The sequence below is a fragment of the Convolutriloba macropyga genome, chromosome 1 (genome assembly GCF_964194025.1).
Source record: "Convolutriloba macropyga chromosome 1, txConMacr16.3, whole genome shotgun sequence".
Lineage (NCBI taxonomy): Eukaryota > Metazoa > Xenacoelomorpha > Acoela > Convolutidae > Convolutriloba > Convolutriloba macropyga.
In genome coordinates this window covers 76,883,293-76,907,286 of record NC_134468.1, presented here as the reverse complement: position 1 = coordinate 76,907,286, position 23,994 = coordinate 76,883,293, and the positions used below count along the sequence as shown (strand labels likewise).

Here is a 23,994-nt window from a genome sequence, read left to right as displayed (position 1 = left end):
TTTTATAACCTTTAGTCTATTAGGAACTCAAAATTGATTCTTTTTGTGGCGTGAAATGTAATTTTGAATCAACATTTTTCATTGAAAAATGTCTTAATTTGAAGAAAAATTACACTAAAAGTGAAAAAAAGTCATGTCAAATATCACGGTTCACAAAAAACTTTAATCTTCAATAACTCCTCGAAAAAAAAAACGAAATTCAAAAAATTTAGTTTCGATTTCTATGCTGGGCGAGCTTTTTAATGATACCACTCACATTTCTCTACGATGAATATATCGATCGGCAAAATTGTCTGAACAAAAAAACCCATTTGAGTATATAGTTCCTCCACCCACAAGTGAGGTGGGTTCAATGAATCGTGGTCAAAAAAATTTATAGTGATTTTACGGTCAAAAGCTGTGCCATGTAGGCAGTTATAACATGGGAATGTAGCAAAAATCACCAAGCATTCTATGGAAAACCAAATTTGGATCTCCAAAAGCAACAAGAGCTTTAAAAAGCGAATGCTCTCACCTTAGTTGAGAGGAGATGTTTATCTTGCAAGATCTCCAACGGCTATTCAAAATCTTGCAAATCGATGGTCATAGTGCAAGAAGATCTTGCAGGTGAATGATTATCTTGAAAGATTCTTCTAAATAAATGTGGCTAATTATTCAACTACTTAAGTTCAACCAGCTGGAAAAAAAGTCACACTGTTTTCTTGATTATTACAGCAACAGATAAATTTGCACAAATTTTGAATTGTTCCTTTAATTTTCTAGGATCTCCAAAATTACGGTTCTCAGTCTAAACTTAAAAAAATAATTGTTATGTTTCTTTCAAAAAAAAATATATTATTCAATATTTTTATGCACTACTGTCATTTGCCTATATATTTTCTCATTTTTATTTATGCATGTTTTTTCTTTTTAACTTTTCAAACGTCGAAAAGCAAAAATGATGCTGAAGTGGTTCTCAATTTTTTCCAAGAAAAAAATAAATCATATCAGAAACAAAACGTACTTGTCTCATTCTGTTCCTGTTCGGGCAAGTTCCAATTGTTTGTATACTTGCCCAGATGGTTATCTTGCAAAGTTTTTGTAATATAAATTTTTATATATATATATATATATATATATATATATATATATATATATATATATATATATGTATATATATATATTTGTTGGTTATCATGCAACATTTTGAGAAGAAAATTATGCACGACGATGTATCGTCTTGTAAAAATCTGCTAGAATTCCGCAAGATCTTTCAGGATCCGAAGTCAAATTGGACAACTTTTACTTATGAAAAAAATTAATTAATTGTTTGGGTAGCATAGCAAAAAATGAAAAAGCAAACAATTCGTACAAAATAATTGTTGAGTTTCGAATATTCACGAAATTTTAGGTATAATGAAAAAATATTTACAAATATCTCTAAAATTATATTCCTCTCCACCTTAACGCTTAGTGTTCAATTTTGGCATTAAAAAAGTATTTCTCACTGAGTGAAACAGATAAATAATTCATCCAATGATGAACAAGAAGGTTAAAATCAGTTTTTTGCAGTACAGTTAAAGTGGACGTTGTTTAATAGACTTCTTATGGCTGTTAAATTTTATTAATCAACTGATCCTTAGAAATACTGACAAAAATTTCAGAATGCATACTTATAAGCATTCCTAAAAAATGAAAGCATTTTAGTGAAAGTTGAGAAAACATAAGAGCCTTCATTGAAAGCTAAAGGTTGTTACTGCTATCAAAGAGCCGCCAATTTTAATATTTTCACAAAGTCTTTAGTTTTGGGCTGGCCATCAACAAATTTAGCAGTCTTTTCTGCAACGAGAACAGCAAATCAAAATTCATCGGGCCTGAAACCATTTTGTAGGTCGTGTTGGCACTGATAGTTTAGCTTTGGTTGATCATTCTGAAATTTAAGAGGCCATTTTAACTCCGAAAAAGCCTTGAAGGCTTTAAAATTTTAGACGGCACAGTTTTTTAACGACCTAATCTAGCAGTAAAAGAGAGTAAATTAGAACAATTAACTTGCAGGAAATTATTTCAAAACACTTAAAGTCGGTAGAAGAGAAACACAAAATGGCCGGGCATAGATTCCTTCAGAAAAGACCTCTCATGAAATTTTTTATGCAATTTAATTATTGACACCAGTTAATGAACTATAATTTGAACGATTCCAGATAGATTTCTGGTGGGTAAGACCCAAATTGTGTTAAGGTTGTAAATGAAATAAAATAAATCAGTACTGTCCATGCGAAAGTCCACGTTCAAAATTGATTATGATCAGGCAAAATTACTAGACGTTAAATAGCGGTGATCAAATAATGTAATCAAAAACTATCCATGATCAGACTTTAACCTTTTATGATTTCACGCTTTTAATTTGTTCGGATATTGCCATGACTAGATGAAGACAAAGACGATTATAAGTAATGATTACGTGACTCTGCTTGAAGTCACTGAGAACTTCTGGCGTTCGAGATATTAAGTCAGGATTTCAAAGTGGCTTCTGCAGAGTCATTTAACCATGCTTAAAACGCCCACGTGCACATTTTAAAATGCAGAAAGTCTGCAGCGCCAGAAGTTAAAACGCCAGCAGTTGCTACTTAGCCAGAAGTTGACTTCCGTTGACTTTCGTCATTTTAAAACGTGTGCGTTTTCGTGGTTTAAGCATGTTTAAGTGACTCTGCAGATGTCACTTCGAAATTTTGACTTAATATCTCGAACGGCTTCGCGGTTCTCGATAGACGCCAGAAGTTCTCAGTGACTTCAAGCAGAGTCACTTAACCATTACTTAAAACACGAAACGCACACGTTTTAAAATGAGGAACCTAAACGGAAATCAACTTCTGACTATGTAGGAACCTCTGGCACTGCAGACTTTCGGCATTTTAAAATGTGCACGTGAGTGTTTTAACTTATGATAAGATAGTTCTTGTCAGCAGTCAGTTGGTAGGCAGTGTTTTTGTAGGCACATTGTCCGTGAATTTTTAAACGCCTCATAGCCCGTCCCCAAGCCCCCACGCCCCCACTCCCAACACCTGAGTCAACAACCTTCAAAAATTGCGGAGCATGCGATAAATTTTATTAGAGTTGCCGTAAACCGCAACTCACGGCAATTATTAACCGCAATTCAGGGCATTGCTTAAACTAACTGACTTTGAAAACTAGCTGATAACAGACTATCCAGGTTGATTTCCCAGACAAAAATCAACCCTGATTGGACGATACAAGACGGGAATGACCTCTGACCGTTTCAGACTTAAATGACCTCAGACAAGTTCCAAATCATTGTCCAAATATTCGTGCGCTCGAGATTTGTATTTCAATCGCATGATGAGCAGTTGTGCGCCCGAAGAAGTTGGTCTGTCCAGAGGTCGCTTTGGTTAGGGACCTCAACCTGTATATAACCTTTAAAATTAGATGGGAAAAGCAACACAGAGTTATAACGTGCTCACCTGTCTTTGATGAATGAGGCTGATCAGTGCAAGACGAAGACGGTCCTATTTCCATTTTATTGTCCACAGATCTACTCAGCTCTGGTAACTGGTGCGAGACTGTCAACTGGTAATGATGATGAGGCCTCGAGTGATGTTGTTGATGCGCATGGTGCCCCCCTAAGAACCCCCCACCTCCCCCAGTGGTTGCCATTGTAGATGATGACGTAACTAAGTGTGTGGTATTACCAGTAGTAGAGTTATGACCAGAGCTGTTGTTACTAACTGTTGTGGTTATAACACTGTTGCTAGGCGGCGTGTTAACATAATCAAAACTGCCAAAATTACTGCTTTCATCACTAATTGTGGTGGCGTTACTACCCCCGCTTGAGGAACCCGGCTGATGGTTCGGGTTTTGTTGTAAGTAGTTAGGCGATGATTGCAACTGATTCTGGGTTTGGTTTTGATTAATTGATGACTTTTGAGAAGGGTTGTTTGAGCCCCCGACAGTTGTGTAGAAGTGACGTCGACTTTGATGGTTGAAGGCTTGTCTGCGACGCTTAGCACTGCTTGAGGTCAAGTAGGTTGAAAGTTCTGCGCTGTCTTCCGCAAGCAAGTCGAACTAAATAACAATTTTAGCATTAAAAAGGGATTGAAATTTATTTTTCAAAAAGAGAAACATGTCGATTTAAACTATAAACTCAATTTAAAAGTATATCAACTTAAGATCTGGTCAGATAATTTTCCCAGAAGCTTAGACCAAAAGCATATAAAAATAGGCAAAACCATAGCTTTGTCTTAAATCCAATTTCTGCTACTAAATTCTTTGATATGTTAAAGTTTTATAAACGATCCTACATAAATCAAAATTAGAGAAGTGAAAATTATTGAATAATAAAAGATAATAAAAGAAACAACTCGAACTAAATTATAGCGTGAACTGGAAATTCTTTTAAGGCGAGTCAGCAAGCCGAATGAACAAATTTGGCCAGCAAGTCATCTTATAGTAAAATTATTAGTCAGATAATAGTTTTCGAACAATCGAGAATCAAATAAATGGAAGAAATTTCCGGGAAATGATTTAACGGCTCTTTTTTTGATGAATAATCCACTCAATGTTTTGACATTAAGATAATAAAAGCTCATTTAAGAATTGCAATAACGATTTTTGTCGAAAATTTTTCTTCATATTGTCCATAAATTGAGACACTATTTTTATAAAACAATGGATCAATGGAATTTAATAAATTTTTATGTCACAAATATGTCTATGCATCAACTCAATGTTGCAGTCAATATTATGAATATTTAAGACTGCGGTGACTTTTTGTTCATATTTCCCAATTAATTCGGAGGGTTTTGAAGAGCTTACATATATTATGAGTTTCTCTTGAGCTTTTTTATCCTCCTAACATGAGATAAATCAGAAAGACACCAGACCAAAGTTGCATCGATTTCTCATGGCATGAAAATAAAACATTTAACTATTAAATGAAAAAATTTCCCTGATCAATTGAAATAGTTGATAAGTGTTGAACAAACCCACTCACAGAAATATCTCCAAACGCTTTAAGTCTTATTGGGCTTCAAAGAACCGTTTATCGGATTTTAAAAATCAAAAAATTTGAATTAATGCGCTCTTCATCATGTATAATTAGAACGCTCAGTTACAATTCGCTTTGAAACACTGGTTCTGTAGACAGTTTTTTATTTGATTTGGAAAAAAAACAATTGCCGCTAACAAGAACAAAACTCACAGTTAAAATAATCAACTGAAATTTTATTCAAATACTGAAAAAACTAAATGCTTAGGAGAGAAATTTCAGGCAGCTAGAAACGAGGGCTAAAAAAATCGATAAACGACAGACAAAAGTTGAGAAAATTGAAATAGTATTGCCTGGAACTCTATAATTTCTGAATTTTTGGCTCAAACTTCATTACTAACTTCATTCCAAAGTCACAATCTTGACACAACGCTTGACTAACAAACAAAGAAACAGAAACAGTATTTTTTTCAAAAATTGATTTAGATATAAGTTTCAAAACACTAATTATAGAAAATTATTCAAAGAACTATATAAATTATCTAAATCATTATTTAAAGATATATATAAATCGTTATTTTTTTTCAAAAAAAGCCGATGAATAGAAATTAGCCGTGTAACCTAATGATCAGCACACCTCAAATCGGTTATTTATTTTGCTAATTCAGTGATGTACAGCAGAAAAAAATAATAAAAAATAGCAGTACTGAGCGGATGCGTAGGAAGTGATATGCCTGTCTACATTTCTATGATGAAATAACTGATTCGCCAAAACATATTGTTGAAGAGGGTGAAAAATACACATAAACAAAGTCTAACCATTGAGGAGCATAACACCTAAAACTTTTTCCGCAGTTGGAATATAATGTGCGATTGTCTAAAGGGGTCTTTCCCATTACAATTATAGCCCCCAGCCTAGTGGTCACATAAACTATACGCCCAATCATGGTAAATTTTACAACACAATCGGGCTATATTTTGGTGGGTGGGGCTCTAACGGGAAAAACCCGGCTAAAGAAGTGCAGGTCACATTCTTTGAATGGCATACTTTACAATTTTTGTCCCTTAAATAAAGTAAAAGTCAAATATGTCACTCTTTTGTTCTGTAAATTCTGTCTGATCAATATACGTTTTATTTTTTATTTTAAATTTTCTTTACGAAGTTTTGTCCCAATTCTTTGTCCAAAATCAAAAGACCTCTTAATTTCTTTGTCTGTTATAAAAACTTAAGTTTCTTGCTAGGATGTTCACGTCTTAAAATTTTCGACATAAGTTTTATGTGATGGCGTAGATGATAATCCTGAAGGTATTATGTCGTTTTTAGTTCTAAATGTTTTTACCATAGCTAGTTTAGAGAAATCGAGAATTACTTTTGTAAGAGGACATTTAGCTTTTGTTGCGATTACGAAAAATTAATTCATTTTTTTCCGTAAACGAGAGTTCTCTAATTAACGATTTGCATATCTGTAAAACATACTTCATTTTATGCTGAACTTTTATTATGTCACCCATTTTGGTAATCGGTTCTTCAAAAATTGTTTAAAATTTTATCAACCTTCCGAAAACACACAATTAAGAGTCTGTAACTATCATATAAAGCTTCATTTTTAATATGTTAGCTTTTAGGGTTCAAAAGTATAATTTTAATTAAACAATTCCCAAAGATGTATTTTGTTTCTTTATATTTTCAACTTACGTTTGTGTCATCAGCGAAAGGTTTCTTGCGTACTAAAAAATCGTTTCAATAAATTTTGTGTCAGTGCTATATCGTGGTTAGACTACAAAAGTTAATCACACTCTCTTCTCGCCACTTTTTAAATAATAACAGTTGTGATAAAGGAAAGTGATAATTTCGTAGTCTAATGACGAAGCAGATTTCTTGGTGTGGGTTGGGTTCTAACAGAACGGTTTTTTTACCGGTATATTATAAAACTATTGTTATCGCAACGAGAATTGATTCAAAACCTCAACTTATTTCAACTCATTCACGTTATTCAACTACTGGACTTCGTGTTGGAGTCTGATAACTTCTTGATGGACATAACAACGGCGTGGTAATATTTATTAGCTATCGTCAATGTGATCAATCTTTTTTATGATAACAAAAAACGATGAGTTTAATAGATGTTTTATTCCTCCTATCCTTTCAGATCAAAACGCAAATCCAGTACGCTGATGGTACTTTTTTCATTTGCATTGGAAAAACAACTTCTGAATCAAAATTAAATCTTGAAAAAAGTATTGCTAAACTCATTATCTTTTACAAGAAAAATGAGTTAAACGTAAATCTCAAGATAAAACACGAAATCTTAGCAGTAGAAAACCTCATAAAGTATCGGGTTATTATTTATTTTATTTATTCTAAAAGCAGATTTACCAGCTTTCGATGAACTCAATTTAGCCGCCCTAAGTGCTAAAATGAATGACCGTACAAACAGGCTGTAATTTGGAGCAAACCAAAAACAAATATAATGCAAAACTGTTTTTCAAAGAAGCAATTGACTGGTATAACGATTTACTTCTCGCCTTGAGGCGGAATATCCCTAAAAAGCGGGCTCTCAAAACTACAATAAAAAATCCTTTCCAAGACCCAACGAGTCCATTTTACAAGACCCAACGGTTTCTGAAATGAACTCTAATCTCAAATCTTTCAAGTTCAATCTTGATTTGACTTAGTTTTAGGGCGTCATTTATTCTTCTAAGAAATGTTAATTGGAGGATTAGCATTTTTTTAAATTTTCTTTTTTCTCGAAAATGTTTATTTTTGAGTTAGCAATTTTAAAAATTTTTCTCATAATTATAATTCATCTCTCTTTAATTTGTCGATCTTTTAACACATTGTAAATTTAATACAATATTAAACTTTCCCAATATGTAACGTTTGTTTTATTTGTACTCCTTAACACTATATTGCCTTTAAACTATGTTCTGTAATTTAAAGTTCATACTCAAATCAATTAACGTTTTTTCTGGCTTTGCTGTTTTTACACTGAAGAAATTTCTGTTTCTTGTCTGAATTTACACTTTTCATAGTAAAAAGTGACATGATCAGCATATGTTTTTATAGTGAAAATACAGACTGAGAAATACTATGATTCAGCGCTGATTTACAATGCTACTATGATCCGGATGTCTTCCTAATTAAACAAATCTTTTAGAAAAAATCTATTTAATAAAAATCACTGAATCGGCTCACAGCTGCCGTTTCCAGAGTATTTAACGATTAGTTAGTATATTCTTTTCAATTTTATCAGTTTTTTTACCAGTTACTTCTGTTTATAGTTTCAGCGGCTTATACAACATCTTAATAATTTTTTTGTACTAACCTTTGAGTTTTGTGCTTACCTTCTTACCGCCTATTAAATTTTCGCGCCGATATTTGACCGGTTTTCACTCGAGGTAGTGGAAATTAAACTGCTTTGAAGTGAGCATAATGAAATTAACAGGATATTACCATTGAACTTGCTCTAGTTTTGCACGCTGTCTTTGTCTGTATATATAAGGCCGTGCTAATTAAGTTCAACAGAGCGCATATTGTCAAGGTGTATAATTCAAACAAAAGAAACTAGCATGCTCTTTGCAAAAGAAAGTCTTCAGAAAACAATTCACCTTTTTCTTAATGTTACCGATTTGTTCACTTTAGCACAAAGTTATGTGAAATGCTGATCAAAAGAGATAACTAAACGAAGAGAAATCCTCTTTTCCATATTACGAAGTTGATTAAAGGTAAAAGAACTTAATTCGTTCAAGAACTGTAATATTTAATTTTTGAGCTAATTTTGAAAAAAAAGTAGCATTCGTTTTCGAAAGGCAAAATTACGATAGCAATATAAATAAAACTGGCAAAAGTAAATCAAAACTTATGCTTAATTACGTTTTATGAATATAGCGATTTTCCTAAATTGAATTTGGTTTAAAGAAGAGAAAACGGAATGTTGAGAACGTTTATAAATTGAGAGCAAGCGGGTTCATAAATTGAGGGAGATTTATAATAGCTTCTGTTATGATGTTTTTGCTTTTTACGAACAAATTTTACTATCTAAATTGACTAAATATGTGTATCACTCATAAAATAAAAGATACAAAAAAAACAATTACAAATTTTCACTGCCGCTCAGATGGCAACGTTGTCAAAGGTCAGTAGATTTTTAAGGGTACTCCTCAAAATGGGATGGAATATGTGGTCGGCATTAATAACTCATAAGAAGTAAAAGTAATGTAACTTACGTAGTCCTGAAAAATTGTATGACGTCTCAAGAGCTCTCAAAAGTAGTTGCTTGAAGTCACTTGACGATAATGGACAAAACCAAAAAGCTTACAATTTTTTAGCAATCTTTGTTTTTGTACAGACTATCTGTGTTGCGCGGCGTTTTATGTTTTTTTTTATTTTGACAAAATTTTGATAACTACTTTTGGGGGTCTATCCATTTTTGGTCTTCTGAACTTTTCTCAACCCAAATTTTTTTCTACTGATTACGTTTCTTTTTATTTTTGCTATATATGTCAAAATGTATCGGGGCCGATGGCTTTTTATAAACTATTCAGCGTAGAACCAATGAAACTGACAATTTAAACATTAATTCGGAGTAATTTGAAATAAGCAAAGATGAATCAAGGATCAATGGAACGTTGTAAAATAATTCATTCCACAAACTATATGTTCTGATCGTTTTTTTTTGTGGAAATTTTGTTCAACTTATTTCACGATTTTGTTATTTTGTACAACAAAATATTTTTTGTCTATAATGCACATTTTAAATTTCTTCCCCAAAAATTTCCCGGCTTCTTCACTGCAATCAATATCGCGCTGAAAAATTGATCATAACAAACGTCAACAAGCAAAAGGTTTACGATCGAAGTTTAGGCGCTTTTTTTCATGCAAAAAACTAACCCACCGATTTTCTTCAAGAAAAAAGTTTGGAAAAAGAGATACATATGAACAACTTAAAGTTGCTTCAGGCCCTTGTTCTACTGATGATGACGCTGCTGATTATGAGAGAGTAACTCATCAAAACCTAGCTCACAGAAAGTTGTTCATATTAACTGGACTATCTCACATAATGCAGCCCCCCCCCCTTCCTACCCAATTCGAGGGGCAGAAAGCAGACAATATCTTGGGGTAGGAAACAGAACCTAAATAACTCACCCCTTCAGAAACTGGACTACTATAAAAAAACGTTGGAGCTAAAGGGCTTACCCTTCGAGGTCGAACTACGTTTAGTGGTAATTGTGTCCATATAGTAATATTGCTTCTGGTTGAATAGTTAAAATGCGTACCTTTGACCTCTCCCAAATGTCAAATACTTATTTCCAGGAAAACAAGTCTAGCTTGAAGAAGCAACTGGAAACCGGGAATTGGGGTAAACAAACTATTGATCCAATATTTGGTATATTTGTTCAATCACACCTCGATAACCACTGCACTATAAATCAAATTCACAGGTTCGGGAATCAAACTTTTGATTTATATCTGCGTGTCTTTACTTTGTGTAATCGAAAGTTTTATGAGAGAGGGGTTTATTTCCGCAGGGCAAATCTGGGCAAAGATTGATTTATTATGAGAGCGCTTTCTTGTTTAATTCAAAGCAATTTCTTGCACATTCTCTGCACATATAGAGGGCAATTGTTTAGAGGGTCGTTTTGGTAATTTGATTAGAAGCCAATTATACTTTTTGGTGCTCAGCTTTGCAAATACAATTTATTTTGAAGATTGCTAGAAAAGTTATAGGTCATTTTTTCAAACTAAAGAAAGAAAGAAGGAAAAAAGTATTTATCCGGAGTCAATACTTTATCAAGACAAATTTTAAAAAGACTGAAATTAAGAGACTCGGAAAGGACAGTAAACGATACCATACGGTACCAAATCAATATTTTTCTTCAAAATTTAAAGAAAATTTTTTTAAAAAAAATAATGCTCGTTTTCCATTGCTACAATGGCTGATCAGGTGTAAGCAAGCATACAAATTAAGCACTCTTTAGCTTGTATGCTAAATTTATAGCTCAATTAATTCAAACTTACGGGAAAGTTTATAAATTGATTAAATTTTTACTAATAATGCTCGTTATACTCACTAAAATTAATAAAGCTGGCAACGATGCTTTGCAATATTTTGTAAAAATAAAATAGTAGGTTATAATGTGTGAAATGATTTGTAAGAAATACCATTAAAATGTGCCGGCATAAAAAAATGGGGTTAATGTGCAGTTTTTGGGTTTTTGGGAAAGGTACTGATGAGGGTTCAATAAGTACCAATACGGGAAGGAGGAAGTTCGTGACAGGAGTTAATTACGGGTTCAGGGTGCCTCTTAATTCGACTGTCACTGTTGCGCGGGTAAAAAATAAAACAAAAAGGGCACAAAAGATTTAGTGTCTGGTATCAAGCTGCGCAGTACGGACAGAAATAACCGCAACCCAAAGAGAAAAAAGTTTAAAAAGACACTTTAAATTGAGCTGGCATAGCGGCCCGTATCGGGGAATTGGTCATAAAAATTATAAATGAGCGGAATTTGAGTTTAATGATTGCGTGGGATGAGCTGGAAATAGTACAATAAACTAGACGGATATTCAGGAAATAACGGAAAATTGGAGAGTTATAAGAAAAATAACAAAGAGTGGAATTATATAGAGATTAAATTGTAATGATAACGCAAAAGTTTTGGCTTTTACATAACTCATTTCCAAACTTGCATTACATACATTAGAATTAGTAGTAATCGTGATAATTTCCTTTTTTTGAAAAAGTCAATAAAAGCATGTCAAAAAGTCAAAGCATTATGTTAATATGTTGCGCCTGTTTATACCCCCTAACAGTTTTGAAAAGAATTGATAAAAAGTTTATTGGATCAATAAAGTCGATAATAAGTTTTTGAGTATTGCACTTGTCTACATAACTTAAATCCTTAGCAAAGTTCAAAACGAATTGATGAAATTATTATTTCCCAGGGGGTGAAAAGTTGTTAATCTTAGTATATTTCACGCTCAGTCAACAAAGCCTTCAGACTGGAATGCCTCAAAGAATAGAAAGGATGCATAGTATATCTTTTTTGCTCCCGGCATCAAAGTTATCCAAGCAGTGTTCTCTTCTTCCGGTGGGATAACCAACTTGATTATATTTTTAGACACTCCGGGCAAATTCGTCAAGTCAAAACTAGCTAGCATTGATAATTGGGTCTTTTGTAGATAAGAAGATTGCTCCAAAAAGAGAACCAAGGTTGCTACATTACGCATGCACGCAAAAACTCAGTTGCTACTGCCAATTATTGATTTTTTAGTCAGTTGACCGCCGAAAAGATAAAAAAATCCAAGGGTGAAATTTTTTAGCAGAAGAGATTATCAGACTCTCTATGGAGACAAAAAGTTAAAACATAGCAGGAGAGGTCCTGAATCACAATTAAATACGTCGAATTGAATGATCTACTACAAGCATATATAGCTTCTTATAGTAGAAAAAAACATAAAATTTCAACAGCACAAAAAAAAACAAACGAAAAAACTAATAGCTTTAAAAAATAAAAAATTAAGTTGAAAGAAAAAAATAAAAGGAAATCTGAAAAACACGTATTGTTTTTTAAAATATTAGTGGCATCAAACAGAAATTGCAAAAACCAAAACACAATTTTTAAAAATGCCAAAGAGAGACACAGTAACACAAAGGACAACAAAATGGAATTAGAAAAACCGAAAATTTCAAAAGAAGCGTCAAAGGCATTAAAACACCTCATTGTATATTAAAATTGCCAACCTTTGTTTGAAATCAATTGTTTGCCACTAGAAAACTTTTTGAATTCAAATTATCAACAAAACGAGATAAAACAGGGAAGCGCGGTATTGTGCTATTGCACATAATGTTCCGACCCCGCTCATCCACATTCTTGGCATAATTGTCTGGCAAATGACGAGCAGATGGAAAGCCCCCCAAAATTCAAATATCTTTAAACAAATTGATTTCTGAACAAAAAGATCGGACCCAATGCAAACAACTCAGTGGCGTGAAAAAAATGCCGCATTAGATTGACGAGACCTGTCATTATTAAGAAAACGAATCAAGACTAACACCAAAATTAAACAACAATAACAACAATCCAAAATATTAAGTCCTTATTAAGAAAAACTTATTAACGAAGTCGAAATAGCGTCAAAAAGACTGAAGCTAAAGAAATAAACTTGTGCTTCAATAGAAAAGATATGGGACCAGTCCATAATAAGGCTCGGTAACACATTGGCAATAAAGAACGAAAACAGCTAAGTTAAAAAATTCGCATATAATTTTGAAAAAAAAATTACTTCAAGTAATCAAAACCATTATCACCTGCAAATATCCAACAGGTTTATGATTATGTGCTTCTAAAGAAGAGCATTAAGACTTGTCATTATTCAATTTTCTATTCCGTTACAAAAAGAATAACAACTAGAGAAAATAAAAATTCAATTAAAACTTGAGAGAAAACGATGTTAAAGCTCTAAGGCCATTATTTGCGCCTCAAATTATGTTCAATGGCGCTTTCTTCGAATGCTGATAATATTGTATGAGAACTGTCGTTATTTAGGCTAGGCAACAAGTAGGAAAAAAAGAAAAAGGGCTAAACTAATCAATACTTTTGTATTTTTAAAAAATTATTTTCAAAGTCAGAAAAGTCAATAGCTACAAGATAAAAAAAACTTAAATAAGTTTGTTTATTTGTCCAACGAGAGCCTTTTAGAACTTTTATTATTCACAATAAGTTTTACGTCTGCAAAAGAACCTCATATAGGACAAAAATGGAAAATTTAATGACATTTTCTGCAAAAAAATCGGTGTCGAAGCTAGTGAGCCATAACGAATTAATTGTACGCTTGCGTCTTGCCTTGACGCTAATAATGTAATGATGTCATATTTGCCTATAATTAACGCAACTAGGTAACAAATAGTCATTAAAAAGAACAAAAATGCAAAGTACAAAAGTGTTTTCTTTTTTTTGAAAACAATTGTTTTCAATGTCAAGAAAGCCATCCGATAGCTACTGAAATCAGAATATAGGCTCATCTATACCTCCAAAAAAACGATATCTGTCATTTTCCAGGAAATTTCATACCACTAAAAGACAAACTTATAAAATTCAATAAAATTCTTTGAGAAAGTGGTGTCGAAGCCCTTAAAAGCATAATTTATATCTTCAAAGTTTTGATAAGTTTAATTGTGCTTCATTTCGAACGCCAATAATGCCATAATGGGACAAAACGATTTAAAAAAGTGAAAATGGGCAAAGGCCTAAAAATAAAAAGAATTTTTATCTTGTATCAAAGCCAGAAAACCATGTTTTAACGCAAAAACTGCAATAAAGACAAAATTTTAAACCATTAGCAAGAACAAACATTCTTTCTTTAATGACATTAATTTACAGGTTGGCCAAATTATGAGAAAATAGTGGCAAATTTCATTAAGTCGTAGTGTATTTGAATACCAAATATTTTCAAAACCAAAACGATCCTATTTCTTCTTTTAAAAAAACTAGTTACATTAATTTGAAGCTGCTTAGGAAGCCAATGAGACCCTTCATGATTGAGTTTTGATTTGACTTGTTATCTTTTTTCGGTTGATAAAAGAAACAGATTTTATTTTTTTGAAAATGACCTACTGATTACAATCCGAATTCTTTCTGGATTGTAACAGTTCAAGATTGGCCCAAAATTAGCCTTGCTGTTCGTCCATTAGGAACACTTAATTTTTTTATTGTTATATATATATATATATATATAAATATATATATATATATATATATATATATATATATATATTATATAAAATTTGTTAGTTAAAAGATCAAAAATAAAAGTTGCGTTTTTCATAATCGTTGAGTAAAATTAGCAAAAAAAAACGGAGAGAAAAAAATTAAATTACAAAGCCCTCCCAATGGAATTTGAAGTAAAATTAGCCCCCTATGGAGTTTACATTTTTTTTGGTTGTTTTTGGTCATAAAGTTCCGGCAAATTTAATCGAAGTGGACTAAAGAACCTTATTTCGTGCTATTTTTGATGACAAATGGCCGTATATTTAAAAACTTAGCCACAATTTTTCAAAACAAATTAAATCAGATTATATTTTTTGGTCTTGAAAAATAAAATCGACAACACTATTCTTATCAATTTAAAGATATTTTAGCAAAACTGACGAAATTTTTGGGCAAATTCACTAAAATGTGAATAAAGATAACGCAAATCGGTCAAATGTTCACGAAAACTTAAACAACGATAATTCGCTCCAGAAAAAAGTTCAAAAAATTTTCTTAAATTCATATTCTACGCTGGACGAGCTTTTAATGATGCCATACACAACTCTCTACGATGAATATATCGATGGGTCAAAATTGACTGAACAAAAAAATATCAAGAGGGGTCGGAACAATGGTAACAAAAACTACAGCTTCGAAAAATAGGTTTCGAAAAATAACCGAAATACTTTCGCAAGCCTCGTGTTGAAATCACCAAAACTAATAGATGCGAAACCTGATTCATTCAACACGTTCAATTGAGTCTTATCGGAGAACAGATTGGGCCTGTTACTGTAAAGACTAACTTAAAAGACAAGGAAAAGAAGTAAAAGTAAAGGCGAAACCCATATAAAACTCAAAGACATAAACCAATAAATATGAAACCAATTGATGTTTAGATTGCTGATGGTATAAGCTAAGTCCGGGCATCGATAAGGTTTTGTCTCTTAGTGAAACAGTTCATGAGATTTTTCATGAATCAGATGAATTGATCGCACATAAGAAAGCAACAAACAGAGGCAGAACTAACAAGAAATATACCCATACTTTAATTAAATAATCATTGTCGGAATAAAAAATCTTTAATTTTATATTGAAACCACTATCTAAATCACTATTTTGCTGTAACAAAATCAGCAGAAATTACCGTTTATAGGAATAAATCAGGAGACAACAGATAGAACATCAGATGCGCGCCAAACTAAAGAAAAGCGAAAAAAATAAATAATAAAACATGAAAACTGTCAAAGTAAAAAAATAGCTACCGCTGACAGATCTAAACAACTGCTATTATGTATCATTAGAAAACGACTAAATTAATTTGTTATATCATTGGTAAGATCGATTGAAGGAAACAATGAAAAATTTAAAATGCTTTGCCAAAAAATTGTCACTCAAAAAACCATACATTGGCTGAGGACCATTCTTTGATGCATTTTAACTTATTCTGAAAACTTTTTACACGCTAAAACTACTAGAATTTCTAAGATACTTCATACCGGCAGGATTAGAAAGTTAAGACCTAATTTTCACTTTTCTCTGACATCAAAAACTGAAAAATGTTGTAACAGAATTCGAATAAAAATCACTCCAATACAACCCAAACTGCCTATACTGCGACAAAAAGGCAAAAATTATAGCTTTGAGCTAATAGAAAAATTTTGGAAACGGTTAATTCCACTAACCTTTCATTTTTTGTCAAACATGTCTACAAAAGGAAATATTGATACTTTTTGTGAATAAACTGTTAATTAAATGAGCAAATGCGCCAGAATTATCTCACCATCCAAAATTGAAACAAGGATTACTATCGTCAAAAGCCAAAATAGTTAGGCACCGTTGAAAATTGCTCTGAATAATTTCATACTGATGCTTTAAATATTAAAGCAAAACTTAGAAAAAATGCAAACTGACGCCCCGATGCAACAATTTAAATACAATGCAATCTAAATTTTAATGCAAAAAGTAGAAAATAAACAACACTACTGTGTAAACCATATAATAAAAACACCAAAAAATGTACCAAAAACCTATAAAAGTGCCAAACTTCCCCAAAAATTTCCATCTAATTTTCACCTGTTCAAGCCCCTTTGATCAGTTTGACTTTTTTAAAGTGAGCAGAGCAGACAAAATTCCTTCTCCAACCCTTCTCTCCAACCCTTCTCCTTTATCTTTATTGACAAGCTGAGGATGTCATACCCCCCAAAAACATAGTTTTTGACGATTCCTCAACATTATTCAAACACATTTGAAATTTTTTTAAAAAAACTGATTAGCAAAACTACAGGCCGACAAATTTGTCAGTTTCAATAAATAAGTATGACTTCAAATATCAGAGAACAATGGATGCGTTCTTGCAACAATTTTTGCAGAATTTTTTAAAATTATAGTGTTGATTCAATTCAAAAACACAGCCCAATAACTATTTCGTCCATGTATAGAACTCTACTCTAAAAAAATGGTAGCAATGATAGAGGAAGAAAAACGCAAACAAAAAAGCACTGAATTTGTTCATAAAATGTGTAAGATGCTTACTCCTTAGCATTGGTTGCTCGTGGCCAGGCGTAATAATTCTGAAATATTGATGTTGTTCAACATTTGCTTATTTATTTAAGTAAAAAATGTATGCAACACAATTGAACCTTCGACTAATTGGCATATATAATATTTGAGGAAAATAATCACCTTTATTGCTCAAAAGAAACAAACAGCTCAAAATGCGCACTCAATTGAACAGCTCACCAAAATTTTTGTAAAAATTTTTGGTATTTGCAAGATGACCATCCCTTTCTTATGAAATTACAAAATGACCCTAAATTTCACAAACTTCGCAAATTATTAAAAAACTTTGCAAACTTTTCGCAAATTTTTTCACGTAGTCACTGACTGCTATTAATGAAACGAAATTTTTCATGTTACCTAACCACTCTCAGAATAGGTGAAAAATTTTACAATTAGGCAACCTAATTGGCTAACAGAGTAGCAAATGTGTGCAATAAATCCGTGGAATTTAAATCACTATTCTGAGTTTTGAGAAGAAGTGGTTGTCGGTTCACCACAAAACTTGGAAAAAAGCGTCTTGTTTTTGGTCCATACAATACTGTTCGTAACATTTATAACTTTTCTCTGTTTTTTTTTTAATTTTAGTTTCTACAGTATTCAAGTAACAAGCCTCAAAAAAGTCTTTTACAAAATCTGAAGCTAATCATTATCTACCGTTCCCAGGAAAAACTATTTTTAATGCAATTTCTATATTCTACTTTCCACAATGTTCTTTCCAACGGCCTCAACAAAATACTGCTTGAAAAATACAATGAGTTTTTCTTTACCCCGAATTCATTTCAGCCAGTTAAGTTTTAACAAAGATTTAACTAAATGTATTACAGTTAATTAAAAAAATCTTTAACCAACGGATACGCTTCTACTACTAAAAAGAGTAATCAGATTGAAAATGCATATTGTTGGGAATAGTTTTACGTTTGTTCCATTGACTCACTTCAAAAATTTTAATCAGTTTCTAATCAATTTTTTGAAATTCTGTTTGAAAATTTCAAAATGCAGAAAATTGCGTAGTGACAATGAACTCAAATTGCATCTACTAAGTGCTCAAACTGATATATCTTTTATAGTGCAAAAATTTTTATGTGATTTAACAAAGAACTCTCATTGCATCCGTCATTGGCAGCGCATTCTTATCAACTTTTTTTGTTCTTCAAATTGAGAGCTTTTTATTATGAGATCAAAGTAAAATAGTGAATCAGGTATAAAACATAGTAGTAGTATTTTTTTTTTGCTTCAATGCATCAAAGAGCCAGCTGATAAATTTTTTTTCATGAAATAAGACTATTTTTAATGACATTTTATTAAGACATTTTATGTTCAATAATCGCATTTTTGCTGGCTGTGTTATGAGCTCTATTTTCCGAATCTGAACAATGAATGGACAGAAACTAACTACACTTTTATAATATACGGTTGTTCCTTGTAATTTTAATTCAATCAACTTTTATTTACTGGTCCGTGAGTTCATTTAGAAAAACAAACGATTTGGGCAATTAGAATATTGAGGAATTTGACTGTGTGGGAACTGCAGACGTGTAGAATTTATGTTGTCTATAGAAATTGAATAACTGAGACATTAGGAGGAAATCCAAAAAACAGATGTTTGCATTCTTTTAACATTTCTGGAAAACAATTCAGGAAAAACAGTTAAAATTCTGAGATTTAAAATTCAAATAATAAATTTTGTGAACAATTTTCCAGAGCATTTAGTTAAAAGATACAGGAAAGTGGAAACAATTTTAATAGATGGATCAAATGTTATCATGTTTTTTAATCATGTTATAAAACGGCGGCTATAGAATTTTAAGCATTTCCTCTGATTCCAAATTCAAAATTATTTGCGTTTTCATCAGTCAAAATGGTAAAACTCGGATGACCTCTGTCTCACCAAAAAAAGACTTCATAAAAATTAATCAATCCATCAAATTTGTCTTCAGATATTTTTAAAAAGGCGAATAAAATTGAGCTTTCCTACGGTCAGTTCTCACCGGTATTTGCGTCTTATTCAGTTTATGTTTTTTTTAAATTTATAATGCGTTTATTGTTTTATTAATCAAGGATATAGTCATTTCTTGGAACCCTTGTATTCCCACTTATCATTAAGAGCGTCTATCAGAACCAAAAAAAACTAGATACAAAGAATGTGGCTGGCACTTCTTCTCGTCTTATGAGCCCCAAGAAGGATCGCTTAAATTACGCGTATGCGTGTAAAAATTTTCCACACAACAATTAAATATCCTGAAATGAAAAATAAAGTGTTTTTACTAGTTACAATTGGCGGTAAAGACCTTTCACAAAGTTTTGAATCTTTTTGAACTGAAACGAATCAGAAAAATTAAGATAAGCCCACCAAACTTTTATTAGAAGTAGTTTTTGCAAAGAAAGCATGAAATATTAGATTTCGCATTCTAGTACACATAATTAGGTAGGAATAACGGAAGTGTTTTCCACAATTACTACAGGACTTTCAAATTCAGAGTTTATCTAAATAATTTAATTGCACACAATTTAGGGAGTGATTAATCAGTTACACACTCATGAAACATAGATTTAATTCTCATTATTGTAGAAGAATTTGTCAGGTTTTTATATTAAATTTTGATGTTTTTATGTTTTGTGGACCATGATTTCTTTACAAGTCAATTTTGTTTAGGGCGACTTTGTAAAGTTTTGTAATATTTCGAGTCACTTCACTTAAAAAGCAAATTCAGTGCCTTTCAAAATTAATTTTTGCTTCCAGTCCTCTAAAATGCAATTTGGGCTCGCAAATTAAGTGAAATCTAATTACGGCAGTATTGCGGAATGAAGGAGCTTCCACGAAAAAAATTTTGCGGCCGAAATTTACTTCCACTTTTCAATTTTCGTGTTACAAGTGGATGAACTTTCCACAGAATGAACTTTCCATTTAGGTCATTAGTTTTTCATCATCCATGTTGTAAGTATGTTTCACACGTTCAATGTATTAAGATAGGAAAAGTGAAAGGTGGTTACAAAAATTAGTAAATTTAATCAAAAAATTAGTTATCGGTAGATGCTCGTACTGATATCCTATAGACGAAACTCGTTATTCTCATAAATATTTTGGTTGCTAAAACAATTAGTTTACAAGGTTTCAAAGACTGCTCATAGGCCTCTATCATATCCAACTTCTGCTGTCCTTTTGGGTTTTAAAAAAGTTGATGAGTTTGTCCAGTTCTTGATTTTAAGGCTTTTAACGTGTTTAAAAACAGATGAAAATAAAGTAAATCGCTTACTGGAGATCTCAACCTGCAAATAATTTATGACTTCATTAAAAATGGTTTTCGGAAACAAATTCTTTCATAATTTATTATTGATCAGTAAATGGATCAGTTTGCTATTAACTGTCACCTTGTCCAACTTTAAAAAAGCAAAAAGTTTTCACAACTGTCTTGAAAGGTTTGTTACACACTTACGATGACTCCTATCTACAACCATGTGAGCGAAAGTGTTATACACCGTGAGTTACTTCACTTTCAGTGTAACCAATGCCTGATTGCAAATTTTAAAACATATTCAGAAACGGTTGATCAGACATTTTTACGAAGAGCAAACTTAAGATACAGAGTTTTAATTAATTGACTTCTGACAAAAACAAGAAACTGGAAAATTTTCAATTCCAAGAAAATTGTTTTTCAAAAAATATTGTTTCCTAGAAACTTTGTTGTACAAAAATAAAATATTTCCATAAAACATTCTTCTATTGGGAATAAGAATATTTCGAATAAGGAAGTTCGGTAATGTGCGTTCGAGCATAATGTTCCGACCCCGCTCAACTGCATTTTTAACTTGCATATCAACCAAATGAGTAGAAGATAGAAAACTTTCAAATTTCATACATTGTTCAAAGTTACTGGTGTATCCATTTTACTGAAATGTTTTCAACTATAACCACAAAAAATGCCTTATTAGAGGGCCAATGCGAGAAAACAAGACAGACTAAGAGATAAGACAAACAACCACATGAAAAAAATCAGCAAGCATTAATTACGACAGGAACTCAATATCCGTCTAGTTAAAAAAAACAATAAGCAATTCTGAAAAGCTTAAGATAAAATATAACTTGCATATCAAAATTAAACTACATTGTATCATGAAAAAGAATCGTCAGCAAAACAAGGGAAGTGAGTCTTACGATCAAAAAACTTTAAACCTAAGTATTTCCTCGGAAAAAACAAAATTCAAAATCTTTTTGATTTGTTATTCAACGCTAGACCAGCCTTCTAAACATACCACTCATAACTCTCTTCGGTGAACATATCGAGCGTCGAAAATTTATTCATAAAAAAACAGTTGAGCATACAGTTGTTTACCACTAAATTGGGTCAGAACAAATATTTTGATGGCATTCTGCAGTAAAATTACTGATTTCTGTGACCTTTTCTTATTGAAATACGTCAGAACATAGAACGCAGTAGATAATCTGTAGTTTTATTAAATTTTTAATTTAAAATTATTTAAACTTATAATTTAAACTTATTTATAATTTTTCAAATTTAATATAAACTACACTTAACTTAAATAATTTTTTGAACTCAAAAGTGTTAAAAAGGGCGTCATGTATGCAGCTCAGTTGCTGAGGGGTAAACGAAGGAAAAAGTTTTGAAGCGTGATTAAGAGGACACAAGAATACTAAACCGAGAGGGCAAACACAAAAACCCCAAAAAATTGATAAAAGCCTTAATTAAAAATTAACGATTACTGACAGAGTTTAAAAAAAAGTTTATCACGTTTTCAATTGAAAACAACTCTTATAGGTGAGATCATTAAATGTTTTCCAAAGACCTGTCAGATATCAGTCTTGAATCTTTGCTTTGTTGGATTGTCAAAAATGTGTAAGTCTGCTTATTCTTAATTTTCCTGCCGATTATGCTTCATATTGTGTGCTGTGCTGGCAATCCCCACACGTCAATCTGAGGTCGCGTGCGGTGTAGGCATGTTGCATCTTTCATACTTTTCTGTGGTTGCTTTTCTGTTTTTCGAGGTTAATATTATTGACTAGTAAATTTCTTAGGAAAAAAAAATAAAATTCGTTAACACCAAATTTGAGGTATCATAAATGATCCCAAGTATACGGAGACATCACTATGTCTGATCTACTGTTATTGAACGGCCTTGTCAACTTCTACTTTCGTTTTAAAATTAATTGTCTCGATTCTTGATGTGATCTTCTCTGTGATAAAAAAAAACGTTAGTAACCTGCTTTCGTTGAGAAATCAAAAAATGTTATCGTTGCTAAAGTTAATTAATGTTTATTCCATAAGCTCGCCAAAAGGTCTCTATCAATGCCAGAAAGAAATATAAAATTTCATGTTTTTGCATATTCTAGCAAACATTTGCTGGATTCTTGGCGTCAAAAGACAAAATTACGCTACATCTTTCCAACGTCAAATCTCGTTAGCTCGTGATAGAAGCGCAGAAATTAATAAATTTGGACAATCCCAGCTTTTGAAATTGACAGAAAAAGGCAAGAACTTATAAGCAAGTTATTAAATCTTTTAGTGCACAATTTTTGGCTGATTTGCACCTAATTGTGCATTTGGCATGTTGATTACATCAGGATTTTAAAATTTTTAACAAAAAACTAAAAACAACTAGTTATTATTTAAGTAACAAGTTAAGTTAAAAACAAATTGAAATAAGCTCTGCAATTATAAATGAAAAATGAAGAATTCTTGTATCAATATTTCTATACCTTTTCGGAGATATTCTAGAAAATATTGAAACAAAAGACTTTTTTATTGCTATTTAATCTTTTCGAGAATTAAAAATTTAGATCTTTTTTGGTTTCTGCCTGCAATAACTCTAACAACGTAAAATTTTTCATAGCAGTAATATTTATCTACATTCTTTTTCCAGCATATTGGAGGAGTTGTTTTCAATTGATAATAATCCAGTTGATAGAAAATCCCAAAAACCACAAAAATTGAAGCGCTTCAAAACTAATGGAGGATAAAAAAGTATATAATCTGGTATTATTAAAATACACTATATATAACTTTGACCTCAAAAATATAAACAATTGTTTTTTCCGGAAATTCATTTGCTTTTTAGAATTTCCCAGAAATCAAACCTACTTCAACTCTCATGATAAAGTGTGTTTTAAAAAATGCAGCCGCTTTTCTTTGTTTCATAATTTGTTTCAATAAAATTGCTCAAATAATCAATTATCATTGTAAATATTTTTAAATGTGACTAGCTAAGGCATTTTGGAATTAAAATCCGTTATTTCAAAAAAACTTTAATTCGCCATTCCTTACCGCATTCTTAAGGCATTTTCATTTTGTAAAAAAAACCTGCGGTAACAAAATTAATTCAATAAATTTTGATTCAAGCTAGCATGGTCAACCGGTTAAAAAGCTGCTTGCAGCTTAAAAACAAAAGAGCAGCACTAATGAACAAAAAAAGCCAAAATTCGATTGGTGAAACATTAGAGTCTTAGAAGCACAGAAATTTTAAACGTAAGCTAGATTGATGACAGAGTGAAACATTATGTCATGTTGTTGAATTTAAAACGAATTGGGTCAATATATTTGACTTCAAGAAGTCAATATAAAGTGCATAGATTCAATGAATTGTCGATAGTCGAAGACAAACGACATTTTGCCCTTCTCGGTACAATTTGTATCACTCACCGGATTATTTTGTAAATCAGCAACAAAAATTCAATCAAAATCTTGTTATAT

At 31.8% G+C, this 23,994-nt stretch overlaps 1 protein-coding gene across 1 annotated transcript in view; it reads right to left on the bottom strand.

The window, feature by feature from the left end:
* LOC142342850 (uncharacterized) overlaps positions 1-23,994 on the bottom strand; it is a 111,970-nt gene that overhangs the window by 56,176 nt on the left and 31,800 nt on the right. Inside the window, exon 3 of the mRNA XM_075394477.1 lies at positions 3,459-4,059. Within this exon, the coding sequence (XP_075250592.1) occupies positions 3,459-4,059 (601 nt within the window). The remainder of the gene's footprint in view (positions 1-3,458; positions 4,060-23,994) is intronic.